This window comes from Panthera tigris, chromosome D3 (genome assembly GCF_018350195.1).
Source record: "Panthera tigris isolate Pti1 chromosome D3, P.tigris_Pti1_mat1.1, whole genome shotgun sequence".
NCBI lineage: Eukaryota > Metazoa > Chordata > Mammalia > Carnivora > Felidae > Panthera > Panthera tigris.
The window spans coordinates 80,526,817-80,547,181 of record NC_056671.1 but is presented as its reverse complement, the minus strand read 5'-3'; the positions used below and the strand labels follow the sequence as shown (position 1 = coordinate 80,547,181).

Below are 20,365 nucleotides of genomic sequence, written 5' to 3'. Positions count from 1 at the left end.
CTTTGTAACAAACGCAGTAACAACGTCTTGGCTTTCTGGTTCCCTGGGCAGATGATGTGTCTATAATTCAGGTCAGAAGTTACCTGATTGATCCGGCCTGAGACATCTGGTAAGTGAAGGGCTGTTTTGGAAATGAAAAATCTGCTTATTAGGGCTTTTTGTCCCTAAGCCTTGTACATGGTAGAACAGACATGTTACTGAAGAGGAGGAAAAGGAAAGTGAGTTGCTAATACAGACAGAGTCCCCAAAGCCTCTTTGTGACAAATGTGATTCACACGCTGCAGGAAGCTTGCCTGGACTTGAAAGTCAGCTTGACTCCTGTCCATATTCAGACTCCATGAAAAATGTCCCCACAGAAACACGGAATAAGATAAACACGTGAAAAGTAGGCTTAGAGGAGAATAAATTCAATAATCAAAATCCAGTTTGTTCATAGTAGACCTACGTCAGAACAGTTGTTTCCCTGCAAACTTACAGTGTTGTGTTTTGGAACCTGGATACTTCAGTCTGTTTTGCCATCGTGGTTGTGTTTTCTGTGAATGAAACAGACCTCATAGAATTGCTCAGACTTGAAGTACTTTGTGATGATCTTATTCGGATTAATTTAAAAAAAAATTTTTTTTTAACGTTTATTTATTTTTGAGACAGAGAGTCAGAGCACGAACAGGGGAGGGTCAGAGAGAGAGGGAGACACAGAATCTGACACAGGCTCCAGGCTCTGAGCTGCCAGCACAGAGCCCGATGCGGGGCTTGAACTCATGAGCTGTGAGATCATGACCTGAGCCGAAGTCGGACGCTCAACCGACTGAGCCACCCAGGTGCCCCGGTTTAACTAACTCTTAAGTCTTCCTGTCCACCCCACCCTTTGCCCGCCAAACTGAAGTAGGACCCTAGCCATGCTTTGTGCATAATAAAACATTTGTTGCACCTTTTGGTGTTCCTTTTTTTTTTTTTTAAACTCTGTTTTTTTAGGTACAAGTATATGATTTAAAGATTCTAAAAGTTAATCTTTTTGGAAAGCCAACTTCTGCTGGGTTACGGCCAAAGATGTGGGTAGCAGAGACCAAGTCAAAGAAAAATAGCCTTTGTGCTTCCCTCCTTCCCATCATGCTCCCCTCCCCGTAAGGCCATCTTGTCCCACAGCCTTGAGAAGTAAGCTTAGCTGAAATTCTGGAGCTTCTCAGACACAGCTCTGCTCCTCCCTCCAGGACCCCCGCCCCCCTCACCCCGTCTTCGTTTCGATGAAATTAGGAACCACACATTGTAGGCGGGATGATTTTGGTAGTCAGTTCTTGAGCAGACGGTTGTCTTTCTGATTGAAATGGAGACCAGGGGAAGGAAGAACATGACGAAAAGCATGGAGGTGGGCAGAGCAGGAGAAAAGAGGATGGTCAGTCAGCAGGGACAAGGAGAAACACACGGCCACAAGGTGAGCAGAGGAGTCAGCTAGTGAAGTCTGGGCTTGTAAATTCCTAGAGACAGGGGTGATCTCTAGGAGTCGGCATCGTCTGAGCAAGAGCAAGTGAAGCCACGTCAACCCCCTTTCGTTTTCTGCCGGGGCTGTGGGACTAGTTGATTAAAGGAAAGTGTAGATGGAGTATAGCGTATGCAGATGTTACCGGTTATTTGACCAAGAGTTTCAAGAGACGGGCCGCGCCACGAGGGCAGGGGCTGTCTCGCGTTGTTGACGTCCACGTCTTCATTCACAGAACAATACGGGACTCATTCAGTAAGTATCCCTTGGATGAGTAAATACAACAACGAAGGGATTAGCCGCGGGAGGAACCCAACCACAGACTGAGAGGGTCATGTGACTTCAAGACTACCAGCACCCCAAACTGCTTCTTCCGGGACCGGCTTCTTCCAACCCCGACGATCTGTGTCTACGCCAGGAGAAAGCTGTTCTGAAAAGCTGTTTCAGGCGTTTGGTAGCTCAGCCATAACCTTGAACTTGAGAAACACTGCTCTGACACACTGTCTTACATTCGCTTGTGCGCCAAGGTCCTTACGCATTTCAGGGGGAAGGGGCACAGGAGCGTTAGAGAAACGTCTGAGTCGAGTCTGCTTCAGGCCTTCTGTGGGCCAGTTACCACTCACCGGCTTTTTTTGGTGGTGTTTTTGTCTGGTCTGTGCACAACAGAGGGCAAGGCCGTGGGAGACGGTTTTTGAAGTCACTATCTCAAAAACAAGTGGAAGAGAAATTGCTTGCTCATCAACCTCACTGGCTGGCCCGAATCCAGAGCTATTTCTGAGCACGGCTGGGCCTTGAAGCTGCATGCCCCGTGGAGGCCGAGTGAACGGGCTCTCTCACGCCCTGAGTGCAGTGGCTCTGAACCAACAAAGACATCACCCTTTGCTATTGTGCTGTTCAGCATGGCTGGCCAGGATCTAATGCTTCTCCCGACCCCGACAGCTCCTCCCACAGGCTTCAGAACTGTGCCCGGCAGAGGGACCCAGGGAGAATAAGGGCTGTGTGAACAGACGGGACCCTGGGGTGCTCTCTGAGGGCACCTGGGGTGCCTGAGGGTCCTCTGGGTTGCCTGAGGACTCGCTATTAGCACTTTTCAACCTCCTTGAGATGCACAGTGGCCTACCTACCCCCAGCTGTGTGTCCACTTTTAACTCCCCGAGGTAGCAAGGTAGCGTCCTGGGGCTAAGCAGCGAGCCAGGAGCAAATAAAAATCGGGACAGAAATTTGGATGGTGTGAACTATCACCCTTAGAGCCACTAAGAATCAGGGCCAGATGAGAGTGGAGCAGGGCCACTGAAGTGCAGGATCTTTGGGAAGGGTATGTCCTGGCCGGCTCGCGGGAGAATCTTCTGGAATTGCTGGGGGTGTATTTCTGAGTGGAGGCGTGGAGGCCTTGTAGTGAGGCAAAGAAGCCTGGGAACCTGTTTGAAGCTGGGAAGGGGTTTCTGCATATAAATAGGGTGAGGTCGTCTTTCCTGGAGTTGCTTGGCTGGTCTGACCTGGCGGCTCCACTGGGGGTTGGGGGGGGGGGGCGAATCCTGTTGGTTTCTTCTGTGGGGGAGGGTACAAGTGACTCCTGACTCCCTATTGGGCAGGGGCTGGTGGCTTAGGGAGTTCCCGACCAGGCAGACTTCTCAGGGGATCCGTGTAGTTCTAGGCCTGGCTCTGAAGAGCATAGGAAAAGGGTTTTGACTGATGTTGACGTATTCTGTAGACGAAATCAACAAGAGCTTCAGAAGCGGCTGTGAAGGAAGCCAGGTTTGCAGTCGCAGAGACCGGTCCCATGGTCCTGCACACAGTGCTGAGTGGTGTCCAGGGGGTGGGGGCAGGCGGGAAAGGAGACCTCCCTTTAGCTGTCCACCTTCCTCCTGGACAGCTCCTAGGGCCTTGCCTGCTCAGTGGGGGTGGGCAGCACTCAGAAGGAGGTGAATCTCCGCCAGCTGTTTTCGGGAGTAGAGGTTGTTGGGGTGAACCCTGTGCCTTTATTTCCAAATGATCTTCATGGAGAGGAGTTTTCCTGACCCAGTCGGTGCTGGTTCTCCACCCAGAGCCACATCCTGCCTTGGGAAAATCAGGGCAGGATTCACGACGTTTGCCTGGTGGCTGGTGCAGGTGGCTAAGGGTCGTTGCAGAATTGGACCTTGTTTACTGAAGGGGCATATGTTGTTTCCGAAATGCAGGTGAAGCCATATAACGTCTACGTCACAGTGGCCTACCCGCCCGACACAGATACCCCTGGGTTTGCGGAAGAAAACAAAACAAAGGTAAGTATTCCTCTGTTTCGAGCCTTTAATGTTGTAAATCTTCCTTTTTCAATTTTCTGACTTTCCATCCCTCAGCCTGGAGTCATTTTCATCATACAGAAAACTGCGTTCTTTACAATTGATGTGCAAGGTAGAGGCCTCTGAACTTTCCAGAACTCTCATGTGGAGTCTTAGAGAACACAGCCCATATTTTCCAAGGCCATGCGTTTTGCTAATAATCTTCAAAGGCTTACTTAATTAATAAGGTATTATCTTCACGAATACAGCCTGCATTTTTAGCAAATGAGAGGATACTCTTTAGAAATAATATCCTCTCCTCTGGACTTAAACACCTGGTTGCCGGGGCACCTCAGACTTAGCGTTTCAAAAACAGAATGTTTGATTCCCTCTCATTGCCCCCTCATTGCTTTTCATCTCCTTGGCAACCGAGAGGCCAGCCTTGGTTCTTCCTCCCACACCACACGTCTTGACCCGCGCACTTCCTCCTGGCTCTGCTCTCAGAACTTGTCCTGAATTGGCCCGTTTTTTTTTTCAGACCGCAGCTGTCAGTACCATCCTCGTAATGGTAGCTGCTGGTATTTTTGCCCGAACTGCTCTTCATAATCTTCAAACTGGTGTGCCTGCTTCTGCCCCTCTTCCTGACCCCCTGTCTGTTCCTCATATAGTGACCAGTGATCCTTTTATACTGTAAGTCAGGTCTTGTCACTCCCCTGTTCAAACACCTCTTCTGCAAGGAAGAAAAAAAAAAGCCAAAAACAAAACCAGAAAAACCCTTCTTAAACAGCACGGTTTAATAGAATGCTCTAGAATGGAAATGTTCTCTGTCTGCCTTCTCCAATCTGGTAGTCACATTGTGGCTGTTGAACACTTGAATGCAGCTAGTGGGACCCCCCCCCCCGCCATCATAAAACTGAATTTTTAATTTTGACTCCTTTAAAGTTAGTATTAAAACGCACACGTTGGTCTTGTCATGTGTTAGTATGGCCCCAGTGGCTCCCATTATGCCTAGAGTAGAATCCAAAGGTCTTTTCTTTTTAAAAAAAATTTTTTTAACATTTATTCATTTTTGAGAGACAGAGAACATGAGTGGGGGAAGGGCAGAGAGAGAGAGGTATAGAATCCGAAGCAGGCTCCAGGCTCTGAGCTGTCAGCACAGAGCCCTATGTGAGATCGTGACCTGAGCCAAAGTCAGCAGCTTCACCGACTGAGCCACCCGGGTGCCCCGAATCCAAAGGTCTTGCAGCTCATTGGGTTTTGCACTATGTGGACCGTGGCCACCTGTCCACAGTGGTGTCTCCTGTTGCCCTCAGCCCTACCAGAGCCCCCCATCTGTTCTTTGAGCTTGCCCAGGCTGTCCTCACCTGTGGGCTTTGTTTACGCTTGCTCCCCTCTCTCTCTGGATGTTCAAATGGCTTCATCCCTTGTTTCTTTCTATCTCTGTACAGACATCACCCTGAGAGGACTTCCCTGACCCTCTGTCTCTCAAATGTCAGTGCCTTGGAACACTCACCATCCTTTCCTCTGGCTTTGCTTTTCTCTATGATGCTTATCAGCACTGGACAGGTACATCACACACAATGACAGACTGAGCTGAATGCAAGCTTTGCACGTTGTTCAAAGGAACTTCTTTCTTCCTTGCCTTGATGCGTTGTAGGCATCCTCCGAGCACATGAATCAAGTGGAGAAGAAAGGAATCGACCAGAACTTAACTACCTTGAATGGGCGTTGATTGGTTTTCTTTTCCTTCGTAGTAATGCTTTAGTAAGTGCGAGTTTCTGCAGCATAAAAATTGGCACTTATGCTCCATAGACTGTGTATTTGCAAAAAGATGTGTATGATTTAGAACGTTTTTTTCCCCATTCACTTCTTTTTGAGTCTGCCTCTTAAAATTACAACTATTTCAAGGAAGTAAATGTAAGCCAAACGCCCTGTCTTAGAATGAGCAGGGGCCCGCTAAGCGGATTTGTAACATTTCGTAAGCAGTCTTTTCTGTTTGAAGCCAAAGCTGACAAAAAGTGGTGATTTCCCTGGGAAGATCTGATTTTGATGTTAAGTTGGTTTTTTTCCCTCTGGTGTAGTGTTGAGCCAACTTTGGATAAATGAAATTCTATGTCGATGTGTGAGCCCTGCAGGGGGCGCCATAGTGCTTTTCAGTCTACTGTGTGTGTGGCCTGGTGGTCTGGAAGAAGGAGCAAGGCACTTTCAGAAGAACCCTTCTCTTAATTCAGGTTCATCAAGAAGTACTTGACTTTTATGAAGTGCTATGCTTTTCCAATGTAAGAAAATACATTCTGTTCTTTATTTTAATTTTCTCAATCCTACGTGGTAAAAAAATATGTATAGTTTCATGCAGTTTAAGGCTTTAAGTTTTAAAACTTCAAACTGAAACTCCCTTTTAAAGAATTTCTGAGCACGTGTTTATGTCACCTTAAGGAAGATAAAAAAAAGTGTGGGGGGGGAGCCCTTTCCCACAAAGAACTTAGGAGGTAAAATACAAATATACAAGTAGCTATAATATATATTAAGGCAGCAACATGCAAAGATGAAAAGAGAAAGGACTTCCAGTTAAGAATTCAGGAAAGGAGGGGCGCCTGGGTAGCTCAGTCGGTTAAGCATCCGACTTCGGCTCGGGTCGCGATCTTGTGGTCCGTGAGTTCAAGCCCCACGTCGGGCTCTGTGCTGACCGCTCAGAGCCTGGAGCCTGTTTCAGATTCTGTGTCTCCCTCTCTCTCTGACCCTCCCCCGTTCATGCTCTGTCTCTCTCTGTCTCAAAAATAAATAAACGTTAAAAAAAATTTTTTTTAAAAATTCAGGAAAGGAGACAACTGAGGTGGACCTTTAACCACCTTTGATTTGGGGTGCTGATGCCCCAGCCTGGTAATGAGCGCACAGCCCGTCCAGGGGCCCCTCGGTGTTCTCTGTCCCAGTTTCCTCCTTCCCGCCTCCTCCTCAGGTCCTTTAAGAAGCAGCGGCATTGTTGAACAGGGACTGGGCTGGGGCTGTCTCGACCCATGGCCTCAGCTCTGTCCGCGTGTCAGTCTTTTGCTAGCCTGGGAGTATGGTCAGAACGGAGACGCTGGTCATCTTGCTCAGGACACACGGTCGAGGCTCTGCATAAACACTGCCGATCAGGTGTCTGGCCAGCAGTGAGGCGTCTACCGGGATGGTCCCAGTGGCGTTTTCTTATTCCAGCTCTGGTGGTCCCCACTGGAGCCGAGACCACACGTGTCCAACGGAGAGTGGCAAGGGCCTCCTGATCTTGCTTCAGCTACTGCGCTAAATTTTATACAGTAACCAGGTAGAAACCGAGTTAGAATCCAGATGGACCGGATTCTAAAAGTAGGAATCTGCTCAAAGGTGGAAAACTGGAATTATTTACAAAGAAGGGGAAGGAGGGTTGTAAGAATTATTTGTTCTTGGGGCACCTGGGTGGCTCAGTCGGTCGAGCGTCCGACTTCGGCTCAGGTCACGATCTCGCGGTCTGTGAGTTCGAGCCCCGCGTCAGGCTCTGTGCTGACAGCTCGGAGCCCGGAGCCTACTTCCAGTTCTGTGTCTCCTTCTCTCTCTGCCCCATCCCCGCTTGTGCTCTGTCTCTCTCTGTCTCTCAAAAATAAATAAATGTAAAAAAAAAAAAAAGAACTATTTGTTCTTTAACTTAATGGGCAATAATGGTACTGATGCATCCATTTTTTTTCCCACCTTCAGCCTCTGGAGACTCGTCTGATTTCAGAGACCGTATCTGTTTGCAAACCAGAGCAAGTGGCCAAACAAATTGTTAAGGATGCCATAGTAAGTACAGTCCTTGTTTTCTTCATTAATAGTTGTGATGCTGGATTTCTGAAAAGAGATACGATGTTTGTCCCAGGGCTTATTTTAAAGCGTAAGTCATTGTTGCTTCTGGGTCACATTCATGTCGCATGTTGGACGCCACTCTTCTCCCTTAGATGCTTTATTGATTCCATGTAAAGTAGTAGGCTTCTGGAAACTAAGTACATATCTTAACCTTAGGAACAGATTGATGAGTAAGGATGCCTGGGAACTTTGGTTCTTTAAAAAGAACGTGAGACCTTCGAGCCGTGTGTCAGTAGTGGGGACCACGTTCCATGTCTGGCCCTGCTGCCTTTTGCTGCTCGCCCACAGCACTCGCAGTTGTAGGCGATGTTAGGTACTTGATTAACTGCCTGACTCCTTGACGAAGGACTTTTCCTTCCACCTCCCTGCTCCCCAGTGCCATTTTTCCCAAATGCTCACTAACAAGGAAGTGTGTCCAACCCCACCGGGCCACCATCCTGTCCACCCAGATAATGTGCCTCCAGGCTGCTGAGTCTATTTGGAGCCTGCCATCTTCTAAAACAACGTATGTGCCACAGACTTTTTTCTTTTTCAGGTGTTGGTTGGTTTGTTTTGAGAGAGAGAGCGAGAGCAGGGGAGGGGCACAGAGAGAAAGGGAGGGCGAGAATCCTAAGCAGGCTCCTCTCTGTCAGCACAGAGCCCGCTGCGGGGCTGGAACTCCGGAACTGTGAGATCACGACCCGAGCCAAAACCGAGAGTCGGACGCTTAACCACCCGAGCCACCCAGGCGCCCCGACTGCCACACACTTTTGACAACATCCTGTCAGCCCACGTGCAGAAGAACACACACCAACGGGGGATGTCTGTAAACTTCAGGCCTACGCCGCACGTGGGAGATTTGAGGACCCGTGCAATGAGGTGTCGGCGGGCTGCTCAGCCTCCCTGAAGGGCCGCATGCACTGTTGCACGAGCACCGGCTGAGCAGGATACGAGAAGTATCGAACTCCATTAAGATACAGCCAGTTGGGAGACCCGTGCCCTGTGCTCAAAGGCACAGAAGCGGGGCGCCTAGGTGGCTCAGTTGGCCAAGCGTCCGACTTTGGCTCAGGTCGGGGTCTCACAGTCCGTGAGTTGAAGCCCCACGTGGGGCTCACTGCTGTCCGTGCAGAGCTCGCTTCAGACCCTCCGTCCCCTTCTCTCTCTGCCCCTCCCCCACTTGCACTTTCTCTCTCAGAAATAAACATTAAAAAAAAAAAAAAAAGGGCACAGAAAGATGGCAGGAGTGGATGGATCGGACTTAGCTTTTCCTGCTCCCCTCAGATCAAAGCGGACACAGCCCGTGCCTTGAACGATCTGAAATAGCTCTTTGTATGTTGGCAGGGCTCCTTGAGTCAGGTGGTCTTGAAACTTCATTTTTTGGCCACTTTCCACGGGAAACTATTGACCATCCCAGTGATTTCTTTATAGGTTTATATTTATCCATGCTTGCCGTATTAGAAGCTGCAAATGCATAATCTAAAAAGTATTTATTAATCCGCTTAAAATAACCACAATTTAACCCATTACATCTTAATGCAATTTTTCTACAATAATAGTTTTCCAAAACACAGCTTCAGCGAGAAAAGTGCCATTGTTTTACGTTTCACCAACGTCTTTAATGTTTCTGTGAAGAGAAGACAGCTGGACTCTTATCACTGCCTCCGCATTCCGCCTGCCCTAAAATGTTGTTTGGAGTGAAGGATATAAAAAAAAATCTGCCCTTATACAGATATGTAGTTAGGAAATGGAGGAATATTAAATAGGCTTTTCAGAGAATTGCAGACATTCTTCTTTGATATTAAACCCAAACCGGATGAATAGTAGTTTCTTAAAGGTTAATTACAGTGTGGAATTGGAAACCACATTAATGAACTTTTTGTTCTCTGTTACATTAAAACCCGTTGGTCTTTGCACTTTGCATGTTTTGTACCCATTCATGATTTTGTAATGTTATGCATCCGTCATGTGGAAAATATGGGTTCATTGAGTTACCAAAAAAAAAAAAAAAAAACAAATTTCATCCATTCGTATCACTGCTGGTCTTATCATAAAAGTCTTTACATATTGGGCAGCTGACAGTCTCACAATGGCAGACAGGTTTTCACAAATCGTAATTTTTCCTTGAAAGCTCAGATGTTAACATTGACCATAAAAGCTGCCAGCTTTCCTTGAAGTCACAGGCTCCTGTCATTCTTGTTCCACAAAATGTCTTCCAAATACCCAAGTCTGAATAACCACAGATTAATTTTCATGACTTAAACAGTCAGAGGAGGGCCTTTCTGCTGGGCAGCCGTCCCCCTTGGGTACGGAACACAGCAGAAGGCGCTGGGTGTGCCCTCTCTTTTTGTGACGTAGGCTCTTAAGACTTGCCCTTAAGGGTTGAGATTTAATAAAATGAGTAATTTTAGGGGTGCCTGGGTGGCTCAGTCGGTTTAGCGTCCGACTTCGGCTCAGGTCATGATCTCGCGGTCCGTGAGTTCGAGCCCCGTGTCGGGCTCTGTGCTGACAGCTCAGAGCCTGGATCCTGTTTTGGATTCTGTGTCTCCCTCTCTCTCTGACCCTCCCCCATTCATGCTCTGTCTCTCTCTGTCTCAAAAATAAATAAATGTTAAAAAAAAAATTTTAAAAAAATGAGTAATTTTATTGCTTTATCAAAGGCGTTTTATTTTATTTTTAAATTTTTCTAAGTTTATATATTTTGAGAGAGAGCGAGCGAGCAGGGGAGGGGCAGAGAGAGAGAGGCAGAGAGAGAAGCCCAAGCAGGCTCCACACTGTCAGTGCAGAGCCTTGTGTGGGGCTCATACTCACAAACCATGAGATCATGACCTGAGCCAAAGTCAAGAGTCGGACACTCAACCCACTGAGCTACCCAGGCACCCCTATCAAGGGCATTTTAAAGCACAACTGACATTTAAAAATTATTTTAAGATTTTTTTTTAATGTTTGTTTATTTTTGAGAGAGAGAGAGAGAGAGAGAGAGAGAGAGGGGGGGAGGGGCAGAAGAAAGGGGGACAGAGGATCCGAGGCAGGCTCTTCGCTGACAGCAAGGAGTTTGAACGGAGGCTTGAACTCACGAGCCATGAGATCATGACCCGGGCCGAAGTCAGACGCTCAACCCACTGAGCCACCCAGGCGCCTCTTTAAAGACTTTTTAAATTTCTGTACATTATTACTGCAAGTGCATGTGGCAGTGGGGAGGTGCTGCTACTGTGGTTTGTGCTAATGAGCTAGCAGTTTCGCCCGTCGGTGCAGATGTCACTCAGCGACGAGGCGATTAAGGTCTTCGTATTGTTATGACCATCTTTTTGTCCTCCTGGATCCCCTGAAAGGGTCTCAGGAGCCCCAGCGTCCACGGACGTACATTTTGGGAACCACCTGTGTCACTATTCCAGCCCATCTGCCAAGGTCATGTTCATCTGTGAGCTCCGACGTAGGCTCTGTCACCCTGGTATGCCACCTAGAGTGGCCCGCTTCATTGTTTCTGCTGTGCTGTTTCCTTTCCTGGTTACTACCGTTGCCTCTTTTCCTTTTCTTTTAGCAAGGAAATTTTAACAGTTCCATTGGCTCAGATGGGTACATGCTCTCATCCCTGACCTGTGGAATGGCTCCTGTGACTTCTATTACTGAAGGGCTCCAGCAGGTGAGCTATGCCTACGTCAACGGACAGACGGACAGACAGACAGTGCCTTTCATTGAACCCCAGTGAGAAAAGGCTAAAGGAAGACTCAGTGACTTCATCTGAGGATGGGGCCGTATCCGTTGTCTCCCTCCCTGTGTCAGGGACACGAAACTTGGACATAGGTTAAAGACACCACCGGAGGGCTTCCGACAGGGGAGAGGTCTTCTGTGTTCTGGGCGCTGTGGACACAGAGAGGGAAGGCCGCTTCCGCCCTCGGGGTGTTCGTCCGGGTTCTCGTCTGAGAACCACCGATCCGAGTGTTTGCGGTAGAGTGATGGAGGGTACTGGGTATCGGAACAGAACACCTTTCCTAGGCGAGTCAGGTCACGGGCAACTAAGCCTAGGGAGGTAACGAGTCAAGGATTCAACGCAGAGCCTACTCTTCCACAAATTCTGGTCCATCCAGGCCACACGGAAGCTAACCGCTTGTGGATGTGCCGCGTGCAGAATCAGAAGGGAGCAGTGTCTCCAGCCCCAGGGGCTTACGGGCTAGGGGGAGACACAGACAAAAAAGTGCTACCCGTGCCATGTCATATAACAAGTGTCCTAACGGAGGGCTGGCTCTGCACAGACCCGATGGCGGATGGTGGAGTGTAGACGGAGAGAAGGCTGCCCGCGAAGGGGCCTGTCTACGCCGATGGGTAGTTTATAACCAGGTACGAAGTTACGTGCCGCCGACCGTGTCTAGGCTGAAAACCCAAATGGCTCGGGTGTGGGTTTCCCTCACTCTTCTCTTCCACGACTCTGTGACTTTCTCTTAGAGACGGAGGCTGTACTACGTGACGCCCCTCTCGGCCCGCGCCTGGCACATGCTGGGAGCTTCGGAGGCTGGCTGGAGCCGCCGCCCGCGTTGCTCACGTGCTGTGTGGTCCCCTCGTCCCTTCTGCTTCTGTGACGCCAAACCTAAGACTTGAGCACGGAGCTGCTTCCTCCACTCCGGTGCCGAATACGCTTCTTTGAGGCGTTTCCCCGGGCTGTGACCGCACTGCCCACAGTAGAGCCCTGTTTCCCAGCATCCCGGCCCCGATTCCGTGTTGGCGCTGTGATCAGGATCAGTGTTGGTGTTCACTCAGGAGCCCGACGAGGCAGTGGGTGGCGTCCCTGGCCCCCCTCGTTCTGCCCCGCGCGGGAGGGGTCAGGTCCATCCCTCCCTCCCTCCCTCCAGTCCCCGGTCCGCTCCTTAACCCAGCGGCCGCTGCTCTCGCAGTTCGGGCCTGGGACGCCGCGGTCGGCTCCCTGCCTGGGTCTCACGCTCTGCGAGCCAGAGGTCGCCACTGGGGGCCCGAGGGCCTATAAAATGTTTGGTCCATCTGGTACGAGTGTGCTTGTTGAGATAAAAATTTTGTAATTAGATTTTCCACACAAAGTGCAGATTTCGGACTTCTCTTGGGAAATCAGAAGGCCTCACGGCACCTGGCAGTAACCAGCTGGGGCAGGTGGCGGCCCCTCCGGTGACACGGGGCGCGGCCCCCCCATCCCGGGGGCCTCACGGCACCCGTCCCAGGCCCGGTGCACCAGAGCGCCATCACTGTTCCACGCTGGTTTTTCTGAACTGCAGACCCACCTGGCATGGCAACCCTCAGTGGCTCCCCAGTACCACTGAGGTAAACAGCCTCCGTGACGGCACGTGGGGTAACCCTCTGACCTTTGACCCGCTCACCCTCTGCCTTTCTTCCCCCTCTTTCCAAGACTTCGTCTCTGCCCCTCTATCCCCACGCTTCCTTTTCTGACCAACTGTTACAACCAACCCACCAACTGCAAGTCTCCCCTTTTATGTTGCTTTTTTGCAGAAAACTCCCAAGACAGTAAAATTCCTTGGACTTAAGTATTTTGGTGTTTTGGCAGGCGGTGTTACAGTTGCTTTTTCTTGATGTGTTTTTCTTTCCGTTAGGTGTTTTTTTCTTTTCAAGTAATAAACTGTATTTTTTAGGACAGTTTTATGTTGATAGAAGATTTGAGTTGAGGGGCCCCTGGGTGGCTCAGTTGGTTGGGCTGAGTTGCCTGGGTGGACCTCCCCTCAGGTCACGACCCCGGGGTTCCCCGAGCCCCACATCCGGCTCCCTGAGGTCAGGGCAGAGCCCACTTCGGATCCTCTGCCCCACTCTCTGTCTGCCCCTCCCCCGCTCATGCTCACTCGCCCCAAAATAAATAAAACGTTTCAAAAAAATTTGAGTTGAAATTAGGGAGCTCTCTTCCTGTCCCCACCCGGCTCCCCCATTCTTAGCATCTTGCATCAATTAGCACGGTCCGTTGTCGCCGTTGATGAGCCAGTCTGCAGACGTCATTGGTTTGCATTAGGGTTCAGTCTTGGGGTCACACCTCTTTTGACAGGTGTATAGCTGCCACGTGACCATCGTTGGACTGTCACGTGGGATAGTTCCCCAGCCCGAACATTCTCCTGTGCTTCGCCTGCTCATCCCTCCCTCCCTCCTCCTGAACCCCGGGCAACCACTGACCCCGTTGCTGGCCCTGTCGCCTTGCCTTTTTCCAGCCTCCCTTTGGTTCTTAGTTTTTTCAGCGTTGTCCTGACACGCCCTCCCGAGAACCAGTGTTCTCAGGGCTCCCTCGGAGCAACAGCGGCCCCTGTGCCACATGCCCCTCTTTGCCCGCCCCCCGCGCAGCCGCGCTGTCCTGTGGGCGGGGCCTCCTGAGATTCGCCTCCACATCTCCATCGAGGGTGCATCCGGAGTCTAGACTGCCGTGGCCCCCTCCGCTGATTTCTACCCAGACAGATGAGGAGTTAGCTCGTCTTCACACCCTCCTCCTGCTTACGGCCACCTCCCCTCCATTCGCACCCCCCTTTTTACTTCTGTTGCGATTTGGGTTAGATCTGTATTTGAGGTCATCATTATTTTGGCTATTTAAATGCTATTCGCAGCCGAACTCTGTATTACACATTATCAATTTTCCTTTCTTGTGCAACCTTTTGTTTTCCCCGGAACCATTATTGGCCTTTTTCTATGTATGATTAACAATGACCGTCTTCATTTCCTCTCTGGCATATCAGGCACTCTGTCACTTTCCCCTTCTGGAAGGAATCCTTCCTGGAGCCACTGAGCCACCCGTCAGGACTGACTGCCGCAAGTCCGGGAGTCCCCTCTGCCTCTCATCTGGGCCGGGTCCCCCGCCTCCTGGGTCACATGACATTGTTTTTCTTTGTTGACCGCTTAATGTGCCTTTTTAACTCTTCTAATACTTTTCTGGAAAAGGGCACGTGGGAGGCAAGGTTTTTGAGAACGGGTGTATTTGAAAATGCCTCTCCTTGTGTTTCTAGGAATTTAAAAAATTCCTAGGGAGAGCGCAGTGGCAGAAAGAGTGACAGTTAATGGACATCCGCTGTCTCAACTGGACGCAGTAATTACCTCCTCCAGCTGGTTGTCTTTCCAATTATCTAATAAGCTCGTGGAGGGCAAGCACGGTGTCTTTCTCCCCACAGTGTTAGCGCTGAGCATGCGGTCTGACTTTTGCGATCAGAACGTAAGTCTTGCACCACAAAGCGTTAATGGTAGTTTGGATATTTGGGATGCTGGAGTGGCTCTTCCCTAGCTGGTAGAACCCTAGGACTAGTGGGAATACCTATTTTTGTTCTTTGTATAATTTGAGTTTATTAATCGGACAAATATTTCACTGTGACACCTCTGACGGACACGTGCCGTCCAGGGGTGCAGAGCGGACAGCTCCTGTCCTCTGTGTTCTCCTGACACTTCCGGGGTTTTCATCGTGCCTATCCTTGGAGCAGATTGGAAGATGTGTCTTAGAAACCGTTTATCAGGGGCACCCGGGTGGCTCAGTTGGTTAAGCGTCGGACTTTGGCTCAGGTCACAATCTCCCGGTTCGTGAGTTCAAGCCCCACATTGGGCCCTGCATGCTTGGGATTCTCTCTCTCCCTCTCTCTCTGCCCTTCTTCCGCTCATGTTCCATCTCTCTCTCTTTCTCTCTCAAAAGAAACAAAACTTAAAAACAAACCCTTGAAGAGAGCTGTTGTTTTGTGCTGTCGGACGAGCTCAGGGGTCTGTCTCTGTCTTGCAGGTGGTTACCATGGGCCTGTTCCGCACCATTGCTCTGTTTTACCTGGGAAGTTTCGACAGCATAGTCCGTCGCTGCATGATGCAGAGAGCGAAATCTGAAGTTGCAGACAAAACTGCCTAATTCTTACCCCGGGAGAAAAGACTTTCTAAATAATCTGAACAGCCTGCTGCTTAAAGGGACCCAGATTGTGGCCTACAGCCACTTAAATGTGTTGCTTTTGAATCTGTGAGATAGGACCGGCGCTCTTCAGATACCTGGCTCAGGCGAGGGGATAGATGTTCAGCGCCCGGTGATATTATTAATACTATGCAAATATGGAACGGGAGGCCCCTGATCGTCTGAGGCGGAGACATGAGGATCGTATGGGACCAGAGGGCCCGTGAGCAAGGGAAAGAACGTCATTCCAGAGTGATCATTTACATTTTTCTATTTATTCTCTTTTTCTTCCTCCACTGAGATTAAGCCCAGAAATGTACCTTATGATACATAAGACGACGTCTCGAGGACATTCTTAACCTTCCACGAAAGGCAGTCTGTGGGTTTGGGGAGCCTTTTTTTTTTCCCCCTTCTTTTTAACATGGTGTATTTGATTCAAGAGGAGTTTCACACATTGCTGGAGACTCTGAATGCACGAGAGAGCCCCTGACTCCCTGTGCTTCTGGTGGAAACTCGTGGCTTCTCTCTCTCTTTGATCCCGTAAAACTACAGGGGGATGAGAGAGGGCAGTGCAGTGGAAGGGAAGGAGAGAAGTATCCTCCAGTAGGAAAAATCACGCTTTCCTGCCTTCTTTAGATAGACGCGAATGCTTAGAGCACTTCTCATTTTTCATTCACGGGGAAAGGCAGCCTCCCCCAATTTTTTCTGAAGAGAAATAAAATCTTAGAAGCTTAAAAGTTTACAATTTCTTCAATAGCCATGGTGACGTGGAGCCCGCCCATTCCGTTAGAGGGCTCTTTCCATTCTTCCCATCCCTTCCTTTCCAGTTTTGCTGATATTGCTATACTATTTTTGTAAAAAAACAAAAACAAAACCAAAAAATGGCCAGTGAAAATTTTTTGACTTGACTTTTTAAATTAACTCATGAATTAATTAAAACACGAAAAAACTTAGAAAAGCGTGACATTCTTCTCGTAGCATACATGTAGCTTTTAGGAAAGGCTGATGAGCGTCCGTGTACGGTTTCCTCATTAAGAAAAAGAAGATAGGACAGGGCCGAGCTCGCAGATCCTCATCTTGGCAAGAAAATGATCACCCATCGTTTCTGTGACTCCTGCGGACCCAGAGAACCTTCTCTCCATGCCCCATGGTAAGGAAGCCCAGTTATCACTCCTGTCACATAGCCCTGGAGCCCTCTCGGCCCCGTGACTGCCGTTTTTAGATCCCAAGCTCCGTTGCTCAGTTTAGTGGATTTCTACAATAAAGTGCCTCTGATGAGTTTGGCCGATGTTCCCTGCTTCACGCCATCACTGTACTTGCTACCCTGCTGAAGGCAAGTCACCTTCCTCATAATGCTACCCCCCCTCCTCCTTGCATACACAAGTATGCATATACTATGCATACAAAAGATTAAAGACTTAAAAATTATAGCCAACCTTTTTTGCTCTTGAGTTTTTGGCTCTCTTGACTTCAAAATGACTTCTTCTTCTTCTTTTTTTTTTTTTTTTTTTAAGTAAGATGTTTCATGGCTTTACTTCCTGGTGTTCTTTTAATGAGGATCTGGGAATGGCATACTTTAACAGTGACAAAGTTAGAAGAAATTATTATCGAATATATACGTTGCTTGGAATGACTTCATTGCAGTTTGTGGGGGTGGGTTGAGCCACAGTACTTTCATGATTCAGTCTCCTACAGCCACTGTTTATTGTTTGCAAACTATGTTAGGTCGTATTTCACAGCCTCTGAGAGAGAGTAATGACTGTGTCTCCTTAATGTACGGAAAACATTTATGTTAATATCGGGATGTTTCTCACTTGTATTTGTTTCTCCCCTAAATGTTCCTTGAATATCAGCACTTTCTACTGCTGGTCTATATGAAAATCTAGTCCAAGATGGTGTCTCATTTAATACAGTTAACTATTTAACCACAGTTATTTCAATATACACTCCTCAAGTTATCCTCATAGACTGTACTGTTATTACCTCCAGGGAATCTGCTACCTGAACAAACTGAAGAGCCCCTGTTCCATGGTGGGAACTATTATCCCCAGCCCACTGGAAGCTCTCTCACGAGAGCAGATTTTGTTTAGACCAAAATGTCAGGGAATGGGCTTTTTTTGTCAGAGATGTCAAAGGGCCAAAGCTCTGTATCCAGAAAGCTTTGAAAACTAAGGTGGTTTTTTTTTTTTTTTTCCTCTTTCTAAATTTAGTGCCATTATTCACTTGATAGCCAAATCTGATGTATTATAGTTTTGATTTATCCATTTCATCTACTACTCATTTTTCCTGAAGAGACACTAGTGGGTTTAATTGTAGGTATTGCCCCGGATTCTGTGGAGATGTTCCATAATATCCAGTGTATGTCCCATATACCTTTTCCAAATCTAACAAATTAAGAAATCTGAAACACATCTGGCCCTAAGGGTTTGGTAAAGGATTATAGAAATTCAGCAGCATCACGCAAAGATCTGACTTCATCCGAAACATGAAAGTATGACAAAGGCAAATTCTATTTTTTATCTTCTTTGGCTCAATTTTTATTCATTTTTTTTTTTTTTTTTTTTTTTACGTAGACTTGTGTTTTTGCTCAGGGGAAGGAAAACAAAAAACCATGAGTCAGATTGTTCAGGAAGCTATTGGCTTTTTTTTTTTTTTTTTTTAAAGGGGTCATTGATTCAACAGAAGTGTCTATGCCTTACCTGTGGCAGAAAGAGTTTAATTACAATTCTGATGAAATGTTGGCTTTCTGTTTGTAGCCAACAACAGTTTATTATGTGAGTGTTGGTTCTAAATCTTGTCTCTGCCGGCTTTGGTTTTATTGTTTTGTTATAGCGTATTTGCGAGTATATTTATTTAAAAATGCCTGATGTCATTCATCCATAGAAATACCAAAATATATTCAAGGACCCTTCATTACTAAAAAAGGTTTAAAAAGGTTTTTTTTGTTGTTTTTTTTTTTACAAAAAAACCAAGTCGAGGTAATTGTTCTTTTCTGTATTTTTTAATATTTAATTTTCAAAGCTGAGAGAGGGAGAATTAAAAATGCTGTCCATAATGGCCTCTTTACGTTAATATGTATATACGTTTAGTTATAAATCTGTTTGTTAAACCGTATATTGTCGATTCTTGGAAGTGAAACATTGAGAGACCGTTTCTAATATTTAGATGACAAAAACATTTAGGAAGTAGTTGCTTCAATTCAAAGAATTGTACGTCTTTGTCTTTCTAGAAGAAGGCAATACCATGATAATTTTTTTTACTGAATTATATCATCAACAGATTTAATTTTATTATGTCATGTTCTAATTTAAACATGTCTTACTCACATGAGGACACTTCTAAATATTCATAGTTTTTGACATACGATGCTTTGTATCTTTCTCATGTCCTTAGTTCTTATTAGTAACTCAGTTTTAAAAAGTACATACTAAACATAACCTTCCATATCCTGGACTAAATCTTGCTTAGTTCGCTGCAGTGATGGCAGATTTGATATTTTGAAGAGGAGTTCATAGCTATTATATTTTACACTTGCTTGATGGGCAACTTTAAAGACATTTTTAAAGTGTAAGAATGCACATGGCTATTTTGATATATATTAGAACTTGTGTTTGCTACTTTGGAAGCTTTTGTGGCAGAATTGTAACCTAATTTTCATATCTTGTATTTCTGAATCACAACAAAAAAATAAAGGGGGAACAAGCTTTACAGATTTGAGAACTTATTTTTCTAGAAATTTGCATTTTTAAGAGACAGTGAATTAAGCAAAACACAGATCTCTTTCGTGATGTTATCCTCACCTTGCATCCTAAACATTGGTAAGGCTTGGTTTCGAGCATTTTCTAGGAAGTAATATTTTCAGAGTAAGTACTTGGTATTGTGAGCCCTCATTTCAAATACATTCTGTGTTTGTGTGACTCAGATGGGGGGGGGGGGCAGATACCTGAGTAAAAGGATAAGAAATGTGGAATTTAGTAAAGTTTCCTAATGTCATTATGTTTCATATAAAAACAAATAGATTTCCCATACTTTCTTTTTAAAAATTTGTAAATGTTCATTTATATTTGAGAGAGAGAGAGAGAGAGAGAGAGACTGTGTGTGAGTGGGGAAGGGGCAGAGAGAGGGAGACACAGAATCCGAAGCAGGCTCCAGGCTCTGAGCTGTCAGCACAGAGCCTGATTCAGGGCTCGAACTCACGAACCACGAGATCATGACATGAGCCAAAGTCAGACGCTTAACCGACTGAGCCACCCAGGCGCCCCGATTTCCCATACTTTAACCCTGCATATATTAACAATGAAATATCTCTTAGATGCTGAGGGGCACAGAAGACTGATATATAAAATAACATGCCTTAATATTTCTCAGTCCTCAGGTGGGAAAATTTGGTTTACATTGTGAAGAGATTCTTTGGACATCTTGGTTTGCAAGCTTAAGCTTTCTTTAAATTTTTTTTTTCAACGTTTTTTATTTATTTTTGGGACAGAGAGAGACAGAGCATGAACGGGGGAGGGGCAGAGAGAGAGGGAGACACAGAATCGGAAACAGGCTCCAGGCTCCGAGCCATCAGCCCAGAGCCCGACGCGGGGCTCGAACTCACGGTCCGCGAGATCGTGACCTGGCTGAAGTCGGACACTTAACCGACTGCGCCACCCAGGCGCCCCAGCTTAAGCTTTCTTTAAATTTGAGCAACGTCTGTACATTAATGGCACACGACATCCCTTCTATGATTTTCACACGGAGGTGTTTAAAAAGGAAAAAAAAATCTTTCTTTTGTTCCACTCCTGTTGTATACCCCCCGATTTCCCCTCTTTGAACATATTTATTGAGTGCCCGTGATGAGCTCGGCATCTAGGCACCCAGGGATACCATCTGCATAAAGAGTTTGTCCCTCCGTGGTGGTGATTACATTTCTCGTTTCTTGCGTCCCTGTGC

General features: G+C 47.1%; 1 protein-coding gene across 1 annotated transcript in view; it reads left to right on the top strand.

Annotated features, from left to right (window-relative positions):
• The window catches only part of KDSR (3-ketodihydrosphingosine reductase), a 39,780-nt gene extending 20,642 nt beyond the window's left edge, over positions 1-19,138 (top strand). The window contains exons 7-10 of the mRNA XM_042961951.1: positions 3,652-3,735; positions 7,441-7,524; positions 11,105-11,206; positions 15,275-19,138. Coding sequence (XP_042817885.1) covers positions 3,652-3,735; positions 7,441-7,524; positions 11,105-11,206; positions 15,275-15,394 — 390 coding nt within the window. The 3' untranslated portion in view covers positions 15,395-19,138. The remainder of the gene's footprint in view (positions 1-3,651; positions 3,736-7,440; positions 7,525-11,104; positions 11,207-15,274) is intronic.
• The last annotated feature ends 1,227 nt before the right edge of the window (positions 19,139-20,365 follow it).